This window comes from Chiloscyllium plagiosum, unplaced genomic scaffold (genome assembly GCF_037043375.1).
Source record: "Chiloscyllium plagiosum isolate Xiang-an unplaced genomic scaffold, Cpla_swu_hap1 HiC_scaffold_6, whole genome shotgun sequence".
Taxonomy (NCBI): Eukaryota; Metazoa; Chordata; class Chondrichthyes; order Orectolobiformes; family Hemiscylliidae; genus Chiloscyllium; species Chiloscyllium plagiosum.
This window is the reverse complement of record NW_028270144.1, coordinates 91314145-91339096: the sequence shown is the minus strand read 5'-3', so window position 1 is coordinate 91339096 and position 24952 is coordinate 91314145. Positions and strand designations below refer to the sequence as shown.

The 24952-nt window shown below is 38.3% G+C and overlaps 1 protein-coding gene across 2 annotated transcripts in view; it reads left to right on the top strand.

The window, feature by feature from the left end:
* The window catches only part of flt3 (fms related receptor tyrosine kinase 3), a 113105-nt gene that overhangs the window by 69851 nt on the left and 18302 nt on the right, over positions 1-24952 (top strand). For both annotated transcript variants that reach the window (XM_043692009.2, XM_087988198.1), the window contains exons 12-21: positions 5276-5378; positions 6843-7027; positions 7303-7403; positions 12774-12906; positions 13616-13720; positions 18812-18922; positions 19032-19185; positions 21385-21521; positions 22465-22586; positions 22674-22796. In XM_043692009.2, coding sequence (XP_043547944.2) covers positions 5276-5378; positions 6843-7027; positions 7303-7403; positions 12774-12906; positions 13616-13720; positions 18812-18922; positions 19032-19185; positions 21385-21521; positions 22465-22586; positions 22674-22796 — 1274 coding nt within the window. The remainder of the gene's footprint in view (positions 1-5275; positions 5379-6842; positions 7028-7302; positions 7404-12773; positions 12907-13615; positions 13721-18811; positions 18923-19031; positions 19186-21384; positions 21522-22464; positions 22587-22673; positions 22797-24952) is intronic.

The window sequence follows — 24952 nt, the reverse complement described above, 5'->3', positions numbered from 1 at the left end:
TAGGAGGAAAATCAAGGAGTTTAGATCTTGATGGGGTCAGACATCACATCCCTGACTCTTCTTAGTTCTAATGATTACGCCTAATTAATCAATGTATTAATCAACCTAATCTTATTCTGAAATGAACTACTTCTTGTTATGAAGTCAAGTGTCCCCTCTTGTTAAGACTCACTAGAGGTATGTCCGCGACCACTATTAATCAAATATGCCTTTAGACCTGCTATCGAAAGATGGTTAGGGCTCTTGTGGTGTAGTGGTTGTGTACCCACCTCTAAGGTAGGATATCCTTGTTCAAGCCCCACCTGCAGCAGAGGTGAACAGGTTGATTAGAAAATATCTAGAAAGGACTGTTGATTACAGTAATCTACCCCATCAATAGAAAAACAAAGAACCAAGAGCAGGAGTAAGCAAATCAGCTCCTCAAGCCTGTTCTACCACTGTATATGATCATGAATGACCACATTTAAGCTGCAATTCCATTTTCCAGCCTACTCCCCATAAACATCTAACCAGCTACTAATTACCAATCTATTACCTCCTTAAATTTATTCAGAATCCTGATGTCCGTTGCAGTCTGGGGTAATAAATTCCGCAGATTCATGACTCTTTGAGATAAGTAATTTCTCCTTATTTGTTTTAAATTTGTCACCCTTCAGCCTAAAACACTAACCTTTCATTCCAAGTAGCCCCACAAGGGGAAACACCTATTCTCTGTCTATTTTGTCAATTCTCTTATTTTATATACCTCAATTAGATCTCCTCTCATCCTTCTTCACTCAAATGGGTATTGACCTAAACTTCTCAATCTCTCCTCATAACGCAAGCCTTTCACGTCTGGAATTAATCTAGTGAACCATCTCTAATGCAATTATATCCTTCCTCAAGTAAGATGACCAAAACTGTACAGCACACTCCAACGCGGTCTCACTAATGCATTGCACAGTTGCAACACTTCCCTACTTTTGTACTCCATTATTTTAGCAATAACTGGTGAAATTCCATTTACCCTCCTTATTACCTGCTATACTTGCTTTCTCTGACTTATGTACAAAAACACCTAAATCTCTGCACTTAAACATTTTGAAGTTTCTCTCCATGCAGATAATCAGTTGCCTTTTTAGTCTACCAACCAAAATGGATAACCTCAGATTTATCTATGCTAAACTCCATATGCCAAACATTGGCCCATTTACCCAACTTATTTATATTCATTTGCAAATTTCTTATTTCTTCATCACTTTCCCACCTATTATAGTGTCATTTGATAATTTAACTATAGTACATTATATTTCTGCATCCAGGTCATTAATGTAGAGACTGACGAATCTATGGAATTCATTAACACAGAAAGCAGTTGGGGCATATTGTATGATTTCAAGAAGAAGTTGGATATAGTATTCGGGACTAAACTGATCAAGGGATATGGTGGAAAAATGGAAACTGGCTTTGGTGCTGGATGTTTAGCCATGATCATTACGAATGTAGAACAGCATAAAGGGCCAAATGGTCTACTCTCATGTTTTCCATGTTTCTACAATTCATTCCACTAGTAACAGCTTGCCGACTTGAAATAGAACTATTTATCGCTATTCTCTGCTTTCTGTTGATGAGCCAACCCTTTATCCAAGCTAATATATTACACCTCACCCCATGAAATCTTACCCTGGATATTTACCTTTTGTGTGGCATTTTATTAAATGCCTTCTGGAAGTCCAGATATACAACATTTTGAAGACTCCTAATATGCTGTGGTTCTGTTCACCGAGCTGGAAGTTTTTGTTGCAAACGTTTCGTCCCCTGGCTAGGCGACATCATCAGTGCTTGGGAGCCTCCTGCAAAGCGCTTCTTTGATGTTTCCTCCGGTGTTTATAGTGGTCTGTCCCTGCTGCTTCCGGTTGTCAGTTTCAGCTGTCCGCTGTAGTGGTTGGTATATTGGGTCCAGGTCGATGTGTTTGTTGATGGAGTTTGTGGATGAATGCCATGCCTCTAGGAATTCCCTGGCTGTTCTCTGTCTGGCTTGCCCTATGATAGTAGTGTTGTCCCAGTCGAATTCTTGTTGTCTGCGTGTGTGGCTACTAAGGATAGCTGGTCGTGTCGTTTTGTGGCTAGTTGATCATACACTACTATCATAGGGCAAGCCAGACAGAGAACAGCCAGGGAATTCCTAGAGGCATGGCATTCATCCACAAACTCCATCAACAAACACATCGACCTGGACCCAATATGCCAACCACTACAGCGGACAGCTGAAACTGACAACCGGAAGCGGCAGGGACAGGCCACTATAAACACCGGAGGAAACATCAAAGAAGCGCTTCACAGGAGGCTCTCAAGCACTGATGATGTCGCCTAGCCAGGGGACGAAACATTTGCAACAAAAACTTCCAGCTCGGCGAACAGAACCACAGCAACGAGCACCCGAGCTACAAATCTTCGCACAAACTTTGACTCCTAATATCTACATTGCTTGAACTCTAGCAAATTAGTCAAACATGATTTACCCTTCATAAAACCACACTGACTCTTATGGATTGTGCTTTGACTTTCCAAACATCCTGTTATTACTTTTTTAATAAGTGATTCCAACAGCATCAATATGTAAATGAAAACTACTTAAAATGTTTGGAAGGAGATGTTTCAGTATTGAAGGTTTCATTAGGCTGCACAAATCTGATGTTGTCGCACAATTTTGGTTGATGAATTAAGGAGTCCAGCTCTCGTACCTGATAGGTTCAGATGTTTAAATTTCACTCCTGTTTATATTAATGGTTATGCCTAACTAGTCAATGAATCTTGTTTCTATTTCTGCTATGCAGTTGACTACATTTATTAAGGTAAGTGCCTCATCTTTTTAAGACTCATTAATGGTTTATCCTCTACTGCATCCATCCAAACAGATCCTTAGGCATAGTATAGAAAGTAGAATATTTGTCAGCACTCTGCACTAACTTGTTGCCAGTATTTAGTATCATATCATACAACAGGAAAGAGGGATAGGAGCAAGTGCACAGGTGTGTGAAATAGAACATGTCAACATGTTCTTGTCAACCTTGCTGTTTTGGTAACCTCAATTGTGGAAAAAGGAAAACATGGCAGAAGTGTTGGTATGGAAGGTAGCTGTAGCAGAACAGATGCAATGGAAATAGAAAAACCAGGCGATTAGACTGAAATCCTTTCCAGGAGTAGGGTGCAAGAAAGGTGGTTGCGCGAGTCTATAGATTTATACTGAGCATTAATATCTCCAGAAATGGAGGCAAAAGGTAAAGGAAGAGAAGAGAAGCAGGAGAGTTGAACCAGGTGAAGGTGAGAGAAGAAAGAAAATTGGAAACAAAGTCAATTGCAGTTCATGGTATCATGACTGATACAGTCAACATTGTATTGGAAAAAGTGTTCAGGGGCTGAGTAGCAATTCTATCATTCTCCACTCACCTCACAGATGAAAAGGGCTTTCAAAAATCCAAAACGATAAGCTGTGCACAAGCATTAATTCTATGATGGAAATGTACTGCATTCCATATTGTATTGGGTCCCTCTGTGGTTTCTGCTGAACATGTTTAAGGTTTAAATGAATTTCCAGAAGGCTAATAACTTTGCATTCAATGGAATTTCATTTATATTATTCACTTTTGAATAACCAGTTCATACTGTTACAACCAGTCTCTGGGTGAAGTTCCCCAATTTGTTATGGTTCTAGATGAGGTGCCCCATATTGTTAAGCTCCCAGGTGAGAAAGGATGAACTGGCTCCCTATCTTTATTCATCCACTCCTTCGGTTGGTTGTAACAAGATTTTTTTTTACAAATGCCCTCCCTTGTGGAAAGCTTTCTCCCATACCCAAATGAACTTATGTTTTAGAAAGAGCTAATTTAACCAGGTTTACTTGAATTAACAAAAGGAGTGTGTATTTTAATTATTAAATGCAAGAATAATTTGAAACACAACACCCAAACAGATGAGGCAAAAGTGAGGAAGCAGATGCTGGAGATCAGAGTCTAGATTAGAATGAGGACTTCCTGATGAAGGGCTTTTTCCCGAAATGTTGATTTTCCTGCTCCTCAGATGCTGCCTGACCTGTTGTGCTTTTCCAGCATTATTCTAATCTAGACCCAAACAAATGAGTCTGAACAATAAAAGTTATTTTTAAAAAAAATCAGTCTCTGAATTGCTCACAAAGAGTGGATCATTTTGTGTTGTGGAGGTTACTAGTAGCATTCACATTGACACAACACCCAAACAGATGAGGCAAAAGTGAGGACTGCAGATGCTGGAGATCAGAGTCTAGATTAGAGTGGTGCTGGAAAAGCACAGTGGGTCAGGCAGCATCCAAGGAGCAGGAAAATCGATTTTTCGGGCATTCATCAGGAAGTCCTGATGAAGGGCTTTTTCCCGAAATGTTGATTTTCCTGCTCTTCAAATGCTGCCTGACCTGCTGTGCTTTTCCAGCACCACTCTAATCTAGACCCAAACAAATGAGTCTAAACAATAAAAGTTATTTAAAAAACACAGATCAGTCTCTGAATTGCTCACAAAGAGTGGATCATTTTGTGTTGTGGAGATTACTAGTAGCATTCACATTGGCATTTGAATAGTTGGCAGGCTGAGATTCTTGGTTTTGATTGAATTTTCTTTGTCTTGATTCCTTTTTAAACTGGTTTACAGCACTAGGATTTAGAGAGAGTCTACACCTGTGACACAGTGTTGACAAGGAGATAGTTCTTCGACTATGACATTCACAGTACGCTAACTCTCAAATCAGCTCCAAATCATCTCAAATCCATGACAGCATTCAGTCTCACAAACTACTCCAGTAGAAACTGGTTTTAAAAAAGTTCCTTTTTCATTATTCATATTGGAAAACACAAACTGTCTCTGCAGTTTAGGGCATAATCCACAGGGGTGGTTTGTAGCTGAGCAGCGAGTTGTCAGCCCCTCGTTATCTTTAGTAGTCATGAGAGATCACAATCTAATCTGTTTCAAGTTTCTTTGACACCTTTAGGTGTTACTTCTCATCAGTTCCACAAAACTAATTTTACACCTGTAGTTATTGTCTCAGTAGCAGTCGTCTTTTTAAAAATATATATACTTTGGAATAAAAACTAAAACATCATAGTGTTTTGAGGCTTCTAACTCATTGTATTGACAATACATTGCATGTATGATGAAATCATATCCAGAATCAACTAGTAAAAATATGTGGAACATCGATTATATCTGTAGAATTAATTTTTGTCTCATTATCATATCTACTAAATTTGTAAACTACATTTTTCTACAGAAAAACCATCTCTTGAACTTTCATCAGGAAAAAATAATATTTTCTGCAACTCCACAAGCTATCCATTAGCCACAGTGAGTTGGAAAAAATGCAATGAAAAATCGTAAGTAAAAGAAAAACAACAAGATGTCACTTTTAAAGTATGGTAACATTGATTTCTTTTTCCCATTGATTGTGAACAGAGTTAATGTTGGGTCTATTTATTCTATCTTAACTGTGCACAGTAATTACAGCATATCTGACTTTAACAATCAAAATCATGGGTTCTAGGAGCACTAACCTCATTCCCATGGTACAAATTAGATATACAGTATATATATTAATAAAACAGTCCAAATGGTATGGGGTAGACATTTTTAAATCAACCTGTTCAGAGATGTTATAACATGCCTCTGGAGTAGATGGGACTTTAACCCAGGTTACCTGGCTCAGAGTTATGGGCAACTATAAGCATCTAGGCAAAAGTGAGGACTGCAGATGCTGGAAATCAGAGTCTAGATTAGAGTGGTGCTGGAAAAGCAAAGCCGGTCAGGCAGCATCTGAGGAGCAGGAAAATCGACGTTTCGGGCAAAAGCCCTTCATCAGGACTCTGATGTGCTCTTCCAGCACCACTCTAATCTAGATACTATAAGCACTGTTTGGGGTGGAATAAATATAGGGCAAATATGGGGCAAAATTGAAAGTGTGTACAAAATGCAATAAAATAGATAATGGTTCAACACCCACCCCAACATTTTGGGACAAAATAACTTATTGTGATAGCATATTTGCAAATGTTTTAATAAAACTACACCAGGTATCCACTATGAAATGTGTTAAGGAACACAGCTTTGAAAAACAGAAGAAAACAAAACAATTCTGTCTATTAAGTTGTATAATTGTGTTGGTTCATGGAAGATTTTAGATTTGTGGTTCTGCAACTGATGTTTTCACAGAAACATAACTAGCAATTTCTAACATTTTTTAGTGCAGTTTCTATGCAATATAGAAACTAATCATTTGCTACAATATATGCATAGTGTCTGATCAAACAAAGTGGCATAATTCTATGTTGTAAACTGGATTTGAAAGAGGATTCGGTAATCTTTCTAAAGATTTCTACAATCGTGAAAAGCCTTTCAATATTATTGCCCTCTTTCAAATCCATTGCTTCCCAAACTTCTTCCCTCCAAGTTCCCATTTTGAATCTTAAAAGTTTTAACCTTTGGTATGAGCAGTGAATTGGGTGCTTAGAGTAGGGGAGAGCAAAACTCAGCAGTGACTCTTACTACCCCACAGCTCACAATCCCCAAATTTCAGTTTGTGACTCTAATTGGGGACCCAATTCTTACTTTACACATAAACACAGGTACTTCAGCAGTGTGATTTTTCTAATATCAGCTGATTTAATCCACATTCACAATTTTAAACTAAAGGGTGCAGCAAACAAAATAAAAATGAGATCCCAAGAATAATCACTTGATTAAATGACTTCTGTACACTTAAATAAAACAATGTGTGAAGTTGATAGATGTAGGTTTAGCCATGCAGATTTTTAATGTGTTCTTTTCTTGTTGTTGCATTCAAGCTGCGCTGGAAGTGAAAATATAACTGAGGGCATTCAGACAATGGAGTTAGATGGAAAAATATTTGGGTCCAAAAGTATACTGAGTGTACTGGATCCAACGGTCATGACGGGTGGGTTTTCAATAGAGTGCTGTGCAGAGAATGCTGTAGGCTCAATCTGCAAAAGAAGCTATCTTCCAGAGCAAGGTATGTTAAAGTTGTGTAATTCTTGAAGCTATATTAGTGCTAACATACAGATCTAATTATGCTGCAGTAGTTGCACAATGTTGTAGTGTACTGTGTTGTTTTAATACATAAGTGATGAATTTAGAGGCCTGCAGAAATTGGGCTGGAGAATGGGACTAGCTGGGTAACTCTTGCAGGAGACGGTACAGATACAATATGTTGAATGTCCTCCTTCAGTGTAGTACTGAAAAATTCTATGATTCTATTATTCTGTACATAGCCTTTCTTTTTTCCAGATAAAATGCGGTTTTCAAAGACTATTTTCTACACGACAATTGGAATTTTTGGTCTAGTTACAATCCTGTTTTTTGCTTTCATAGTCCCTAAATATAAAAAGGTAAATACGCACCTTTGCATATTAATAATGTATATCTAAATGCAATATTTTATGTACACAATATGACCAAGCCAATAAATATGTTGAATCTCCCACTGATATTTTGACTGTCTGCACTCTGAAATGCTCACTCAGATGACAGACTATTTAAATCTATGTGCCTAACAGTTTAGAAATTTGTCAAAGATGTGCAGGATTGTTTCAAACACTAATCAGTTACTGTGTACTGACACATAAAATAGGAAAAGGAAATAAGTTTTAAAACAACTATTTGCAACTACTTTTTTAAAGCAACTTTTTTAATGATAAAAGATACAACACCTACAAACTTCTAGAGAATAGTTTACTGTAATTTTTTTTGTGTATTTCTTACTTCTTTTTCAGTATAAATTTAACATTGACCATACTTCATAGTCTTTGATATTCCACTTGGCTGTCATAATAGCAAGAATGTTTGTTACTATGTAATGTACTGTGTGAGAATAGATTTGGAGGTGATATATATAATTGCATTTTTCATAGTGTGCCCTTGCAGAGGATGTTTTATGTGAAGGCACAAACGGATATTTTTAGCTTTGCTAGTGTAAAATATTCAGTCAGCCACCTGATTTCATTCCCCTGGTTCCTATCGATATAATATGAATAAAATTAGGATGAAGTAAATGACGTGGATAATTTAATATTGTTTTAGGAAACATGGGAGAAATAGGAACAGGAGTAAGCCATTCAGCCCATCAAGCCTGCCTTGCCACTCTAGATCACATTGCCATTTCCCTGCATTATCTCCATATCCATTAGTGTCATTGGTTGCCAGAAACCTATTGATTTCTAAATTGAACATGCTTAATGATTGAACTTCTACAACAGTATGGGAGGGATAGAATTCTAAACATTCAACACTTTGAGAGAAGAAATTCCTCCTCTTCTCAGTCATAAGTCATATAACCCTAATTCTGAGAAAATTTCCCCTAGTTCGAGACTCACTGAACAGGTGCAAACAGACTGAACAGTGCAGTCACAGGCTCTGTACAGTTGTAGCAAGAATCTTTACTCTTCCTTGTGGTGAAGGACTATACTATTTGTTTTGGTTATTGATTGTTGCTAACTTTGAATGAGTCAAGAGCAAGGAAACACAGGTCCTGTTGGACACCAACACTTTCCAAATTCTCGTCATTTAAAAAATGCCCTGTCTGTCAGTCTCAAAGTGGATTACTCCACACTTGTTCCAATTATATTACATATGCCACACTCTTACCCATTCACTTAGCCTGAGAACATCCGCAAATGTGGGATGAATTTCTTGCTGACAATTAAGACCCTTCAGTGGTCAATTAATAACACCATAATGGTCTCAGCTCATCACCTCCTTGATCATCTACCTACCCGGTGGCTGGGAAAGGTGACTAATTTCCCAACTGGGAACACACAGAGACATGTCTGTCAGATTGGGATGGCCCTCCAATACCCAATAGTGTTTGCAAATGGGGGGGTTAGATGGTGGTCAGTGGAGAAGCCTCTGAATATCCTTTATTATCACATGCATTCAATATAAAATATAATGAAAAGTGTGTACCATTGCTCATACATAAGCGCCATTCACAGAATAAAATAAAGAAAGATAACTTAAAAACAGTCCAACTTTTCCTTCTCGGCTGCTATAGTATACCACCAACAGAGTCCAGCTCTGGGCTTTCCAGCCCACACCATGCCGCTGAGAGAATGTCCTACTCTGAGTTTCCCAGTCCATGCCTTGCCACCCAAATTGCCCCACTTTGGGCTACAACACCCAATGCCATGTCACCAGGAGATTATCCCACTCTGGGCTTTCCAGCCCATGCAAAGCCACCGAGAGTGTCCTGCTCTGGGCTACATCAGCCCACTCCATGCTAGCCAGACAGTGTTCCACTCCAGGCTTTTCAGCTCACGCCATGCTACATGGAATATTCCACTCCAGGCCAAACCAGCCAATGCCATGCTGCAGAGAGAATGTCCTGCTCTGGGCTTTCCAGCCCATGACATGCCACCCACCTGCTCTTTTCTATCCCCTGATTTGAAAGTGGAGTCGCAGGTAGATAGGATAGTGAAGAAGGCGTTTGGTATGCTTTCCTTTATTGGTCAGAGTATTGAGTACAGGAGTTGGGAGGTCATGTTGCAGCTGTACAGGACATTGGTTAGGCCACTGTTGGAATATTGCGTGCAATTCTGAGCTCCTTCCTATCGGAAAGATGTTGTGAAACTTGAAAGGGTTCCGAAAATATTTAGAAGGATGTTGCCAGGGTTGGAGGTTCTGAGCTATAGGGAGAGGCTGAACTGTCTGGGGCTGTTTTCCCTGGAGCGTCGGAGGCTGAGGGGTGACCTTATAGAGGTTTACAAAATGATGAGGGGCATGGATAGGATAAATAGACAAAGTATTTTCCCTGGGATCAGGGAGTCCAGAACTAGAGGGCATAGGTTTAGGGTGAGATGGGAAAGATATAAAAGAGACCTAAGGGGCAACTTTTTCACGCAGAGGGTGATACGTGTATGGAATGAGCTGCCAGAGGATGTGGTGGAGACTGGTACAATTGCAACATTTAAGTTGTATTTGGATTGGTATATGAATAGGAAGGGTTTGGAGGGATATGGGCCAGGTGCTGGCAGATGGGACTAGATTGGGTTGGGATATCTGGTCGGCATGGACAGGTTGGACCAAAGGGTCTGTTTCCGTGCTGTACATCTCTATGACTCTATGATTCTATAACTCTTCTCTCTACAAGGCCCAGCGCACAAGAAGAAGAAAATAAATTTACTTTCTGGCTGCTGGATCCCCCAAGGAGTACACCTTGCCTGGTGGACTTTGTGCTGACCTCTGACTGGCTGGCAGCTTTTGCCAATCCAGGTCACCATGCTGAGGCCTATGTTAAGGCAAGATGCTCACCTTTGGTCACTTATCAGCACTTAATGTGGTGATCTGGGACTTATTTCACCTATAGTGATAGCATGTTAGCCAACAGCTGTCTCTCATACTAAGGCAAAACATGGAAATTTCTGCCCCAACACTCTGGGATATAGCTCATTTAGTCCGAGGTGTTTCTTAATCTTCAATCCAGTTAAGTTTCAATTACCAACTTCTTTACACTCCTCAGTCTCATATGTTCTTTAGTTACCTAGTAGTTCTAGAAGATTTTCTGTACTTTTCTGCGCAAGGGCAGTAAAAAGAGGGCTATGTTATACCAAAACTTGTCTAACTGTTAAATTTGAGGAGTTTCACAGTTGTTCTCACTCCCTGAGCTGCAAGTGAGTCATTTCATGCAGTTCTCTGCTGCACACCTTATTATGTATTCATCACATCTTTATAGCATTGCACTCATGCCATAGTACGCTCTGCATTGGCAAATTTGATACATTGAAGTCCATTTTCCATCAGGGTCATTCTTAGGCACATGATTGGCCTTCTAAATGGTGAGTTGGAGCTGCCAGGTGTCTGCTTTGACTTTCGGTTAGGTAATTGTTGCTAGTTTCTATCCATTGCCTGGGAAATAGGAAACTGCATAAAGATTAGATGTGGTTAGGTAATAATGAGATATAAATGCATATTTATAGGCTTCTTAATGCTCACCAGAAAAAAAGCATATTTTTAAAGAATCCTGAAAATTACTTGAAGACATTAGTTGTTTTTGTATTCATTATGAGTCTCTCCCCACCCACCCCCCCCACATATTTATATCCTGGAGCATGCTTAATATTAGCTGGTGAATGTCAATGATTTAATATTGATGGAATTGGGTCTTTTGGGCACCAACCAACTTTCCACCCAAAATTAAAGGGACATAGCAGAAAGATAGGTGCCCCCAAAACAATCCACCAATTTATGGTAAATGCAGTCAGTGTGGATTACAGGACATTCAGTAGTTTTTGAAGAATTTAGTTTGGGGGTTTGAGTCTGCACAGGTGGTTCTTTGTAGTGTTCCTCTGGACCAAATTCAGTTCACCTGATAAGATCATTTATACTATGGAGATTGCATCGGTTGCCATGTTGACTTAGTTGAGATTGTACAGTGGTCCTATTGACAAAATGTGACCCTGATATGCCAAAGTGTACCTGGCACTCCCTTGACTCTGGCATGTACTTCATCTGCCTGGAAAATCATTCATATCAACATGCATAAGCAAAACGGAAAATTAATGTGATCTATTATATACCAATTTCAAGTCTTCATGCCAGTGGAAATAATTTTTCAGTTGTCTGTTCCTAATATTTTGAATACTGTAACAAATTCTTCTTCAATCTCATACACTAGAAAAGAGTCCTATTTCTGACAGTCTTACCTTCTGATTTCTGTCAATTATTAGTTGCAGCATTCAACATCATATTTTTCTCCAGAATTACAGCATTATAGGAGCAATAAAAAAATTCAAAACAAAAATTAGCATTCATGATGTGGCTTGATTTTCGACCAACTATCAACATTCATGATTGATTTTTAATTCTAATAAACGATGTAAAAGCGTTCTTCAAATCCCCTGATCATAACCAAATAACACGAAATGGGCTCAAACTTACAGCTTAGTCTTCCTTGCTGAAAATTTCCAGTCATAAGGTCTCTGTTATCATCACTTTATAACCAGCCACCAGAAGTGTTGAAGATATCTCATTTTCCTCATCTTTCTGTCTCTGTGGAAGTGTCTGACTTCAGCACAGCACACCCCTTGGCAATACAGCAAGACAACTGATCTCCAAGAGATAGTGCATGTAACCCCAATATAGTGCTATGAAACAGTCAATAGAAGGGTCAATATTGTGCACAGATTTATTTGTTGATATTTAGGGGCTCATGAGGCAGCTTTGAATTGCCTGTTTTGTAGCAAAAAGAGCCACTAATTTTGAGTGAGTCTCCGGATCTCAATGACACTTTATAGCCCCGACACCAGTAAATTTCCAGATGTGTTACTGGAGATGTATTGAGTGCCAACAAGTTGCTTTGCATTAAAAAAAGAGAACCAACAGGGCAGTTATTACCTTTTTGCTTTCATACATTTGGATGTACCTGGTTCATGACTGCAACAGCAGATGACAATTTAGCTGTTCCATTCCTTACACACTGTTTCCGCATGAATACCACAATCAAGAAAGGAGAAGGAAGAAGAGAGGAGTAGTATCCTAAAATAGCTTTATGTTCTTTTCAAGTAGTGCGGTTTGTAAAATGACTAATAGATTTAGCTACATACTGTAGCTCTGATGTGGCCCGAGCACTGTCATGGTTTCCCAATTGTGTTGAGATTTCTATGAATTCATAACACAGATTTTATAATATGATGCATCATGGTTATTGATATAACAGACATTTTCATATTGATTAATATAAAATCTCATTCTGGTCTTCATTTAAGCAACCTGGTTATGAACGGCAGCTCCTCATGATACAGGTTATTGGATCCTCTGAAAACGATTATGTTTATGTTGATTTTACCAACACTGATTATGATCCGAAGTGGGAATTTCCTCGTGAAAACTTGGAACTGGGTAGGCCATCTTTTCTAATACCTAATACAAAGTCATAATTTCCACTCAGGTAGCATAAATGAACCTGAGGTGACAAAATAAGACAGGCTAAACAGCTTCAGAGTAACCTTTTTTATATCCAATGTGCTTAAAGTAACACAATTCACTTTGTGACATTTTGCTGCGAGTGTATATATAAAAGAAACCGCTCTCAAAATCTTAATTATTTGAAACACTGATATTATCATGTGATAGTTCAGTGCTTCTCTTGCAAACAAAACAATGAAACAGGATTAACTACCAGTGACTAACAGTTTCTTTTATTTAATCAGCTGTGCAGGTTCAACAACATAAATGAGGTCTGAGTGATTAGACCTGATTTTGATTGTTCTGAATATGAAAATCGTTTCTAAGGAAAAGAAAAATCAATGAATTATCCCAATAATTCACAAATACATTTTTTCCATGTAAATATATTTATTTATCTTTAAAACTGGAGACAGCATCATTGAAAAGAAACAAAATTGCTAGAAATATGCAGTAAGATAGGTTTATCTATAAAGAGAAAAGACCAGTCATAACACTTGTAACTGGTACTCAAACATAAAATCCCAATTTATTTTATTACTTCCTTTTTAATCTGCAACTAGATAAAATTCTTTATATGACAGTACATTTTTACTGCAGAGGAATTTGGTAATACTCTTAGTTAATTGTTTGTGACATGCAGGGAATGTACTTGGTTCTGGTGCATTTGGAAAAGTCATGGAAGCCATGGCGTACGGAATCAATAAAGCAGATGTCCCCGTCCAGGTTGCTATCAAAATGTTGAAGGGTATGTGCAAATTATATCAAACCGTTCTAAGTAGAAATTTAGATTAAAAATTGTGCAAATGTTGACTCTAACTTCGGACTTGCTATTGTTTCAGAATATTAATGCAATTCTGTGTTCAGTTGAATTCCTACAAGATATTCATTTATTAGATTATTGAACTTCAAATTTTTGCTATTAGCTCAAATCTTTGGAATATTTAGGCTACAGCTAAATGACCATATACAGCATTTTACCAGTTGCAAGTTTTACAGATTTTATTTCAAAATATTATCTAATTTAGCACAATTAGCCTTGACAGTATTTTTTTTTTCTCTAGACAGTTATGTCCATATTTGAATGGGTCTTCAAACTTCTAAATTCATTCAATATAGCAGTCCTAAGTTTAGCAGGTGTTCAGATGAAGCCTGGAATGAAAATAATCTTATTGGAGGACAAAATCCAATAGAGTCAGCTACTGGAATTTTGGAGAGGGTTTTTTTTTCCTGGATCACATTAAATAGTAAGGTGGATGTGGAATAAACAACATGGCACCAAGGATCAAATTAGACTAATATGAAAAATACCAACATTACATAACTATCTTATCACCTACCAACTAATAGCTTGGAAGAGGAGATATATAAACGTACAGTATATAATCACAGAGATCATGTAGCACAATGGTAGTATCCCTATCTCCTAATTCAGGAGGCTTGGGTACAGGTCTCACCTGCTTTATATTTGTAATAATACATCTGAGCAGGTTGATTAGAAATTATCTGCTATATATAATTAATGCTATTAATCTTAACCCATTTCTAATAAACTGATTAATTACATTAATAAAGTTTTAGAAGAATTTTTGAAAAATAATTTAAATGAATTAATATAACTCCTGTTAGTTTTCTAAAGTTCCCATACGGCTGCTGTCTTTAACCTGAGGGTCACCATATGTTAGGTGAGGGAAGAAGATGAGAAGGATAGTCCTTCATGTTCACCTCAGCTGCTGCAGGAATTGAATCCATGCTATTGGTATCACTCTGCATTGCAAACTGGCCAGTCAGCAAACTGAGCCCCACTAATTATTTCATTAATAGATAGAATTGCTATCTGATGGCAAAGCTCTTTTCTTGAGGATTTTATGTCTTAATCCTAGCACTAAATGAACATTTTGAAAGTGTAACTTAACTGATGAGTAATTTTCGTGTTTTATTCACTCATGGGATGTTGGCTTGGCTAGCATTTATTTCCCCATTCTTAGTTGTCTTTGAGAAGGTGCTGGTGAGCTGCTATTTTGAACTGCTGCATTCCATTTGGTGTAGGTACACCCACAATATTGTCAGAGAAGAGTTCAAGGATTTTGATGTAGAGACACTGAAAAGACAGTGATATATTTCAGAGTAACATTTCTACAAAGTCTAGATGTGAATGAAAAGTTTGATTTCCAATATTGAATTGCCATCATTCCAGCTGGAGAATTTGAAGTCAATTTTTAATATATGCAAATAAAAAGCTGTATAATTAAAACTTACCCAAAAGCTGCTGTATTATTCCAAAAATAGAGAAAGGAATATTTTAAAAAAGGCAACTGCCATTCTTACCTGGCCTACATATGTCTTCGATCTCACACCATCACGGTTGACTCTTAACTGCTCTGTGAAGTGCTCCAGCAAACTACTTACTCACCAATGCTTTCTGGGCAACTCAGGATGGAAAATACATTCCTACCTTGCCAGTAACACCCACATAGAGTCATGGAGACATACACCACAGAAATAGACCCTTCAGTCCAACTTGTCCATGCTGATCAGATATCCCAACCCAATCTAGTCCCACTTACGTCCAAATGCTTCCTATTTATATACCTACCTAGATGCTTTTTAAATGTTGCAATTGTACTAGCCTCCACCACTTCCTCTGGCATCCAATTCCACACATGCACCACCCTATCTGTGAAAACTTTGCCCCTTAGGTCTCTTTTATATCTTTCCCCTCTCACCCTAAACATATGCCCTCTAGTTCTGGACTCTCCCAACCGAGGAAAAAGACCTAGTCTATTTACCCTATCCATGCCTCATGATTTTATAAACTTCTATAAGGTCACCCCTCAGCCTCCGCACTCCAGGGAAAACAGCCCAAGCCTATTTAACCTCTCTCTACAGCTCAAATCCTCCAAACCTGGCAACATCCTTGTAAATACTCATTTAGTATCTCCCCCATATCCTGCAGCTCCACAGAAAGGCCAGCTTGTTGATCTTTGAGGGGCCCTATTCTCTCGGTAGTTACCCTTTTGTCCTTAATGTATTTGTAAAAACCCTTTGTATTCTCCTTAACTCTATTTGCCAAAGCTATCTCATGTCTCCTTTTTTGCCCTCCTGATTTCCCTCTAAAGTATCCTCCTACTTGCTTTATTCTCTTCTAAGGATTCACTCGATCTATCCTGTCTATACCTGACATATGCTTCCTTGTTTTTCTTAACCAAACCCTCAATTTCTTTTGTCATCCAGCATTCTCTACACCTACCAGCCTTTCCTTTCACCATAACAGGAATATACTGTCTCTGGACTCTTGTTATCTCATTTCTGAAGGCTTCCCATTTTCTAGCCATCCCTTTACCTGTGAATATCTGCCCCCAATCAGCTTTTGAAAGTTCTTGCCTAATACCATCAAAATTGGCCTTTCTCCAATTTAGAACTTCGACTTTTAGATCCAATCTATCCTTTTCCAACACTATTTTAAAACTAATACAATTATGGTCGCTGGCCCCAAAGTGTTCCTCCACTGACACCTCAGTCACTTGCCCTGCCTTATTTCCCAAGGGTAGGTCAAGTTTTCCATCTTCTCCAGTGGGTACCTCCACATACTGAATCAGAAGTTTTTCTTGTACTTGCTGAACAAATTCCACTCCATCTAAACCCTTAACACTATGGCAGTCCCAGTCTGTGTTTGGAAAGTTAAAATCCCCTACCATAACCACCCTTTTATTCTTACAGATAACTGAAATCTCCTTACAAATTTGTTTCCCAACTTCCCTCTGACTATTAGGGGGGACTATAATACAATCCCAATAAGGTGATCATCCCTTTCTTATTTCTCAGTTCCATGCAAATAACTTCCCTGGATGTATTTCCAGGAATATCCTCCCTCAGTACAGCTGTAATGCTTCCTCAGTATCTCCCTGAGTCCCAACACCCATACTTTAAATCCTCCTGGGCAGCTCTAGCAAATCTCCTGGCCAGTATATTAATTCCCTTCCAAATCCGTCCTTCTTTTACAGGTCACATCTACCCCAGAAAAGATTCCAATGATCCAAAAAATGTGAATCCTTCTCCCATACACCAGCTTCTCAGTCATGTACTCATCTGCTCTCTCCTCCTATTCCTACCTTCACTAGCTCATAGCAACGGGAGTAACAGATGTTACTACTCTCAAGGGTCTCCTTTTTAAATTTCTGCCGAACACTCTCTATTCTTCCTTCAGCATCTTTACCTTTTCCCTTCCAATGTCGTTGGTTCCAATGTGTACAATGATCTCCTGCTGGGCCCTTTCCCCCTTGAGAACATTGTACACCCTCTCTGAGACATCTTTGATCCTGGCACCAAGGAGGTAACACACCATTCTGATTTTTCGCTGCTGGTCACAAAAACGTCTGTCTGTGCCTCGGACTAGAGAGTCCCATAACACAGTTGATCTCTTGGAACCCGACATTCCCCTCATTACATTCGAGCCAGTCTCAATACCAGAAACTTGGCTGTTCGTGCTACATTCCCCTGAGAATCCATCACCCCCTACATTTTCCAAAACAGCATACTTGTTTGAAATGGGGATAACCACAGTAGACTCCTGGGTGAAAGTGAGGACTACAGATGCTGGAGATTAGTGTTGAGCGTGTGGTGCTGAAAAAGCACAGCAGGTCAGGCAGCATCCAAGGAGCAGGAAAATCGACATTTCAGGCAAAAGCACTTCATCAGGATGAAGGGCTTTTGCTTGAAACATCGATTTTCCCACTCCTTGGATGCTGCCTGACCTGCTGTGTTTTTCCAGCACCACACTCTTCACAGAAGATTCCTGCAAAACCTGCCTACCTGTTGTACCTTTCCTGGAGTTAATCCATTTATGTGACTATATCTGTGACTTTTCTCCCTTCCTATAACTGCCATCCATCACATCCCCTTGCTCCTGTAAATTCCTCATTGCCTCTAACTGTCACTCCAACAAATCCATTCAATCTGATAGAATTTGCAACCAATGGCATTTATTGCAGATATAATCCTCAGTAACATGTAAACTCTCCCTAAACTCCCACAATTGACAAGAAGAGCATATCTCTCTACTAAGAGCCATATTTGTTTCTTCCAATCTGCAGACCCAGAAAATAGCACCATCTTATTCCTCTACTAAACACTGCTCTAGGCTAACTTAATACTTATGGCTTATATTCTCAAGTTTAATCAAGAGACATATCTCAATAAAACATATAATCAAGAAAGAACCCATTCTACTCACTACTGCAAACTTACAGCAAGGCCCCAAAGCCACCCTTAAAACTATTCACTTATCTGTCTCTGTGCTGTGACCTCTCCCAAACAGGTTCCTCCTAGATCAGTTGTAAATTTCACTGTTGGCTACTTTTCCCAGGTGCACTCCGATATCCAGCGATACATGAATTCAACAGCAAAGGAAGTAACTGCGCAGGTTCACTGCTGTGTCAATTAGCAGTGTGGGTTTCTTTCCCTCTCTCCTGTACAGACCATGTGCTGCCTTTGTTCCACTCCCTTTTAAAAGTGCCATTGTTTCGACTTTATTTTTCTCCAAAGTTCCAAAATTCCAAAACAATGCAACAGCATATGAAACAGTAATTGCTGCTCTTGGAATTCGAGGAAATCAACCTCCAACACCTAACATACGTCAAAAAAGGAGCAGCCTGTTACAGCCAGAAATTTCTCCCATCCTCCATCTTGGATTACCCTGAATCCTCTCTAAAGAATAAATTGAAAATTTAAACTAGTTGTACAAACAATTCAAAAAAATATCAAAATCAAATAGTGCTTTGTATAATAATTTTAATCAAGTCAGTGTAAATTTATAAGTATGTTTTATTATACTTAAAAGAAAAATATGAGCCTTCTGAAAAAGATGCCTTGATGTCTGAACTGAAAATGATGATTCACATGGGGCGCCATGAAAACATTGTCAACCTTTTAGGTGCTTGTACTATTTCTGGTAAGAAACTTTTCCTTGAAGCTTAGTTTGTATGTCTTCATATTTAAATCATACTATTTACTTACTCACTCAATTGCTTACTCAAAATCTTAATTATGTGCTATTTTAGGTCCGGTATACCTAATCTTTGAATATTGTTGCTATGGAGACCTTCTTAATTACTTAAGAAATAACCGGGAGAATTTTCATAAGACATGGACTGACGTCTTTGCACATAACAACTTTAGCTTCTATCATAATCTTTACAATGATCAGCAATTCAGGTAAACTACACATTTATCAAATTTGCTGTTGGTCAGTCTTATTATCTTCCAGTACCCTTATGATTTCTATTGTGTTTGTTATGAAAAAAAATAAGCACATGATAAGAAAATGTTTTATTTCCAATTCCTAAAATCAGTGAGAAACACTATCGGGCTGGCCAACATATAAATAAGATATCAACAATTTGATTGAATTTCCAATTCACTAATATTATGTAAGTGTTAGCATGGCTTAATGTTGAATCTTGCCTGAGTTAGAAGATTACAGGTTGAACTTTTGTTTTAGCACTAGTATGGCATTTCAGACTGAGATTGATCTGCATTTTCAGTATTGCTGCTTTTCAGCTTGTTCAGATGAACATTAAAGACACTGTGCCACTTTGCAATGCAGCATAATGCTGACAATTATCCCTCAGCTAATGTCATCAAGACAGATTGACTGGTCAGATATCTTGTCTTTGGGATTTTGCTGTGTGGAAATAAGCTACTGCATTTGCCAACAGTATGCTGTAAAGTAATTAGTTGACTATCAAACATTTAGGCATATCTCCAGAACATGTGATACATTTTATAAGTTCAAGCTTTATCTCTATTTATCAGTAAATATAGCTAGTACTTATTGAAAATCATCCAGTCATGATTTACAAAGGTTTTGCAAAGTACTTTGCAATTACACGACAAGGAATAATAAACAAGAAAATAATATGCGGGGCATTCTTCTTTAAAGGTAAAGGTAAAGTCACCATAATATTACTGGAACACCAGGCTGCTGTCTCATTAGAGAGGCAACTGGAAGTTGTTTAATGCGACATGTAAGGGGAGAGGATTATAAGGAGAATCTTTCATGGTAATCTCAGCCAGTATGGGAATTGAAGCCACACTGTTCACACCATTCTGTAATGAAAACCTGCCATCCAACCAACTGAATTAATGAAGCAGAAATAATTGCTTGATCTTTGTAATCATAAACAAATTGTCCCATCTATGCCAAGAACCTATTTTCATTTAAATCATGTCCCTGTTCTGGATATACAGGGGCTGATTTTCCAACCCCTCCAGCTCCAGCACAAACTGCACATTTTGCACACACCTAACCTGACCTTACTTCAATCCACCCTAACTCTGAGTTATTACTTTTAAATTCATTGAATCACTAACAGGACTAAGAACTAATGCCTGTCTAGAGGTTTGAGATAAATGGCTGTCTGGCAGAAATATAGAGATCACAGTAATCCATGAGCTCCAAAGTAAAGTATTGAAGGCCTAAAGTTGGTCCAAGGGCAGATGTATGGTGAGGTTGGTGGTTTTAAACAGGAGTTGCATAAATGAAGAGTTGAGGAAGATGGTGGCCATGGAACAGGCAGTGATGTTGTGTAGAATGAGCGGTGGCATGATGGCTGATGCACACATTCACTGAACTACAACCATCCAGTACATGTTCTGTTTTGCCTGTCAGGACTTTATATTGTCTAGTTTCTTAGTGGAGGAGAAGAGAACTGGAAGTGAAATGTAAATTGAGCACATTGCGTCTTTAATAAGACAGAAATACACAGAAATAAGGTGGTCGCCATTCAAAAGTGAGGTTCTAAGTTATCATTTAATGCCAGAGGGAAAAATTGGGAGTGTTTATCTTGACAACAAGATATTGTTTTCTTACCCAATTTTGTCACCCTATTCTCCATTACTCCCGCCATGCTAGTGAGGGGAAAATTCCACCCATTTTCTCAGACAATGAGCGTGATAGTGGCTCAGCGGTTAGCACTGCTGCTTCACAGCACCAGGGACCCGGTTCAATTCCAGCCTTGGGCGACTGTGTGGAGTTTGCACGCTCACCCCATGTCTATATGGGTTTCCTCTGGGTGCTCCGGTTTCCTCCCACAGTCCAAAGATGCAGGTTAGGTGAATTGGCCATGCTATATTGCCCATAGTCTTCAGGGATGTGTAGGTTAGGTACATTAGCCAGGGTAAAGGTCGAGTAATAGGATAGGGGAATGGGTTTGGGTGGGTTACTCTTCGGAGGGTTGGTGTGGACTTATTGGGCCAAAGGGCCTGTTTCTATGATCATCCTTGTATTCAGATTTACAGCTCAATTGTGAATTTATTTTGTTCCCTAATATAAACATTTATTTAGTAATGGAAATTTTTTTTCGTGAAAATTGGACCAATTTTATGAGCATTTTTATTCTCTGTTTTGAACAGCAATAAAGCTAGAAATGTGGTGCAAAATCAATCTTATGAGCCCATGAATAGAGAATCCAATACTGGCATGTTGTCACAAAAATCTGATTGTGATTTACTATTCCATGAGGATGAACTAACATGCCCATTAAATACAGGTAAGACATTGTGTGTGTAATTCTAGAGCAATTGTTTCTGTCACTCCAAGGATAAATACTGTATCGCAAAATAGAATGTAGATGACTATAGTAACTGACCCGTTGTTTATTTCAACAAAGGGGAAAAACCCATAGTCAAGGTCAGTGTTCTATATATATTGCATATGTATCTAGTTCACACGGTATCTTACACAGTTTAGGAGGGAGCATCTACTCTTGTTCAACATATAAGTTTGATGTTACAACTATATACCGTATACATTAGATTGTAATTCAAGTATGTTAACTGCCGGAGAGAAGCATCAAATCAGGTTGCTCCTTTATTGGAACAAGAACAGAAAACACCAGCAAAACCCAACAGGTCTTAGAAAGTTCTGACAAGGGGTCTCTGGAATTGAAGTGTTAACTCTGTTTTTCACTCTACAAATTCTGCCAGACCTGCTGAAATTCACCAGTATTTTCTGTTTCTGTTTGCAGTTCTTAATTTTTATTTTAGTGCTTCTTTAGTGGCTAAGATGTAGGAAGCTACACTGATATGCGAAGCAAGTTCATGAAAATGGTGCATAGAAAATCTAGGGTGTACTTGTTGTATGACGGTAATATATACAGAATACTTTAGAAGTAATGCAGACCTTGTTATAGAGTTACAAATAGAATATACTTTACAGTATTTACACCAAGAAAATTTGCCCTGTTATTGAAAATTTTTGATATTTATGTGGTAGGTACTCTTTATTTTAAGAGAGGTTTGCATCTAACACCAGTCCCAATGTACATAAAAATCCAATAATCACCCTATAAACAACTGTTCTCCAACGTAATAAATAATTACTTCAGATTTAATGATTCTAACAAAGTTTTAATATCTGTAGAGTAGCACATAAGAAATTCTTTGCCAGATATTTTCAATTACTCAATCATTTTTCAACCTTTCTCTGTCTAGATGTTGACTATCGGAATGCCAGGAGATATGAAGATGAAGATTTGCACGTTCTTACTTTTGAGGATCTCCTGAGCTTTTCATATCAAGTTGCTAAAGGGATGGAATTCCTGACTTCACGAAGTGTAATGTTACTTAAAAAGTCTTTGAATCAAATAATTAAAATTATAGCTTAGTATTATCAAAGTGAATTAATGATTGATGTTTATTAGTGTATTCACAGAGATCTGGCGGCAAGGAATGTGTTAGTTACCCATGGGAAAGTAGCAAAAATATGTGATTTTGGATTGGCCAGGGACATCATGCAAGATTCTAATTACGTTGTCAGAGGCAATGTAAGTACATGTTTATGTTTGTTTCTTGTTGTAATCTCACCTAATCATTCATACATTCTGTAAGCAATTTTAGCATTTGGTGACAACATAAACAAAGTTATTGTAGATTGTCCAATTGTTATAGAACCCTTGCAATTTTTTAAATTCACTTTTGGGATGTGGGCATTGCTAACTCGGTAAACATTTATTGCCTGTCCATTGAGAAGGTGGTGATGTGCTGCCTTCTTGAACCCTGCAGTCTACATCGGTTATGTATGTATGTATCTACCTATCTATCTAGCGACAATGTAAAATTTGTCTCCATTCTCCTGTCTATTTTATAACAATATAACAGAAAAGAGGGAGAGGTGTTTAATTCATGACCAATCTACTGATGTCAATTTTAAACAATCAAGAAAAGATTTTTTCTTTTGCCTGCCTTCCATTATTTGTTGCAAGACTGTAATCAGGAGCAGGAAATCCAATTTTCTACTCTAACCCAACAGTAATATTTTAATAATTGTCACTGTTCCCACTGAGATTAACTAATTAAAATTAGAACCCTTGAGCTTTCTGATTTGCCCCACTATTGACCAGTAAAATTACAAGGTAGATAAATAGTTTAGGAAAAAGTGAGGGCTGCAGATGCTGGAGATCAGAGCTGAAAATGTGTTGCTGGAAAAGCGCAGCAGGTCAGGCAGCATCCAAGGAACAGGAGAATCGACGTTTCGGGCATAAGCCCTTCTTCAGGAATGAGCCTCAGCCTCATTCCTGAAGAAGGGCTTATGCCCGAAACGTCGATTCTCCTGTTCCTTGGGTGCTGCCTGACCTGCTGCGCTTTTCCAGCAACACATTTTCAGATAAATAGTTTAAATGAGTATTTAATAATGCACAAATATTGGTAATTTCAAATAAAACAGACACTGCTGGAAATATATAATATGTGTATTAATGTTAGTAAAACAATACAAGTTAATATTGTTAATTTGATCCTTCATCACCTCCCTCAAGTTCTTAATTAAGTAAATAATATGTTTTCATACCATTTGAGCTGAGGAAAGGAGCTATAATAATAGTGAACCCCATTTATTTGATCAGTTGTAGATGTGTGATGTTGACCAGTGTCATTTTTCTGTCCTGCAGCCTTTACATGCTTCTCACATTTTATCTCTCCAATGTGTCTGTTTTTGTCTCTTTCTTTGTTCCTTTTGCATTTCCCCCTACATGACCATTTGGCTTCTACTTCAATCTATGTGTCCTTATGTTTGATCTTCTCGCTGTTTCCAATATTGTTGCTCCAATTCCAGTCTTTCTTTCTTTCTTTGCATTAATCTCTCTCTCCTTAGTTTTCAAGAGCTCCCCATAATCTCTTCCACTGATTTGTCTCATTCCTGATCAGTGACCCTCTCGCCTATTGATTGAGATGCATTTGAAAAATCTATGAGACCCCTTGAAGAAAAGCAGAGGATTTATCACCGGGACCACATTTGTCCCTCAGCTAACATCTCATTTATCAACTTATCTCATTGACATCTATGAGAATTAGTTGTGTTCAATCTGGCTGCTGTGTTTTTTATTACAATAACTCCTCTTCTAAACTACTTCACTGGCTGTGAAGTGTTTTGGGACATTGTATGTATATGTGAATAGCAAGTTATTTTTATGTTCTTTGTTATTCACCATATTCCTAATATAATTCTCTATTACCTATCTTTCTTTGTCCATGTTTTCTTTCTTGCCAAAAGTTCATTCTGTCCCTACCCTGTTGATGTCTTTTGATAACAAAACAAAAGTTAAAGTTTGCCCACTGGAGACCCACAGCTTGGCATTATCAAGTAAGAAATCATCACATTCAGGAAAACAATTGGACAAGTCCAAACGTGAGCTTTTATTGACTGTCAGCAAAAGAGAACACAAAGAAAATGTAGTACTTGCGGCAGTAAAGTCAGCAACAGGGCTATCAAGCAGTGCCTGCTCAGCGATGCGCAGCTTGGATTCCACCAGGGCCACTCAGCTCCTGACATCATTCAAACATGGTCAAAAGAGCTGAACTCCAGAGGTAAGGTGAGAGTGATAGACCTAGACATCAAGCTTGCATACAACTGAGTGTGGAATCATGGAGCCCAAGCAAAACTGAAATCAAAAGGTATCGGGGGCAAACTCTCCACTGGTTAGAA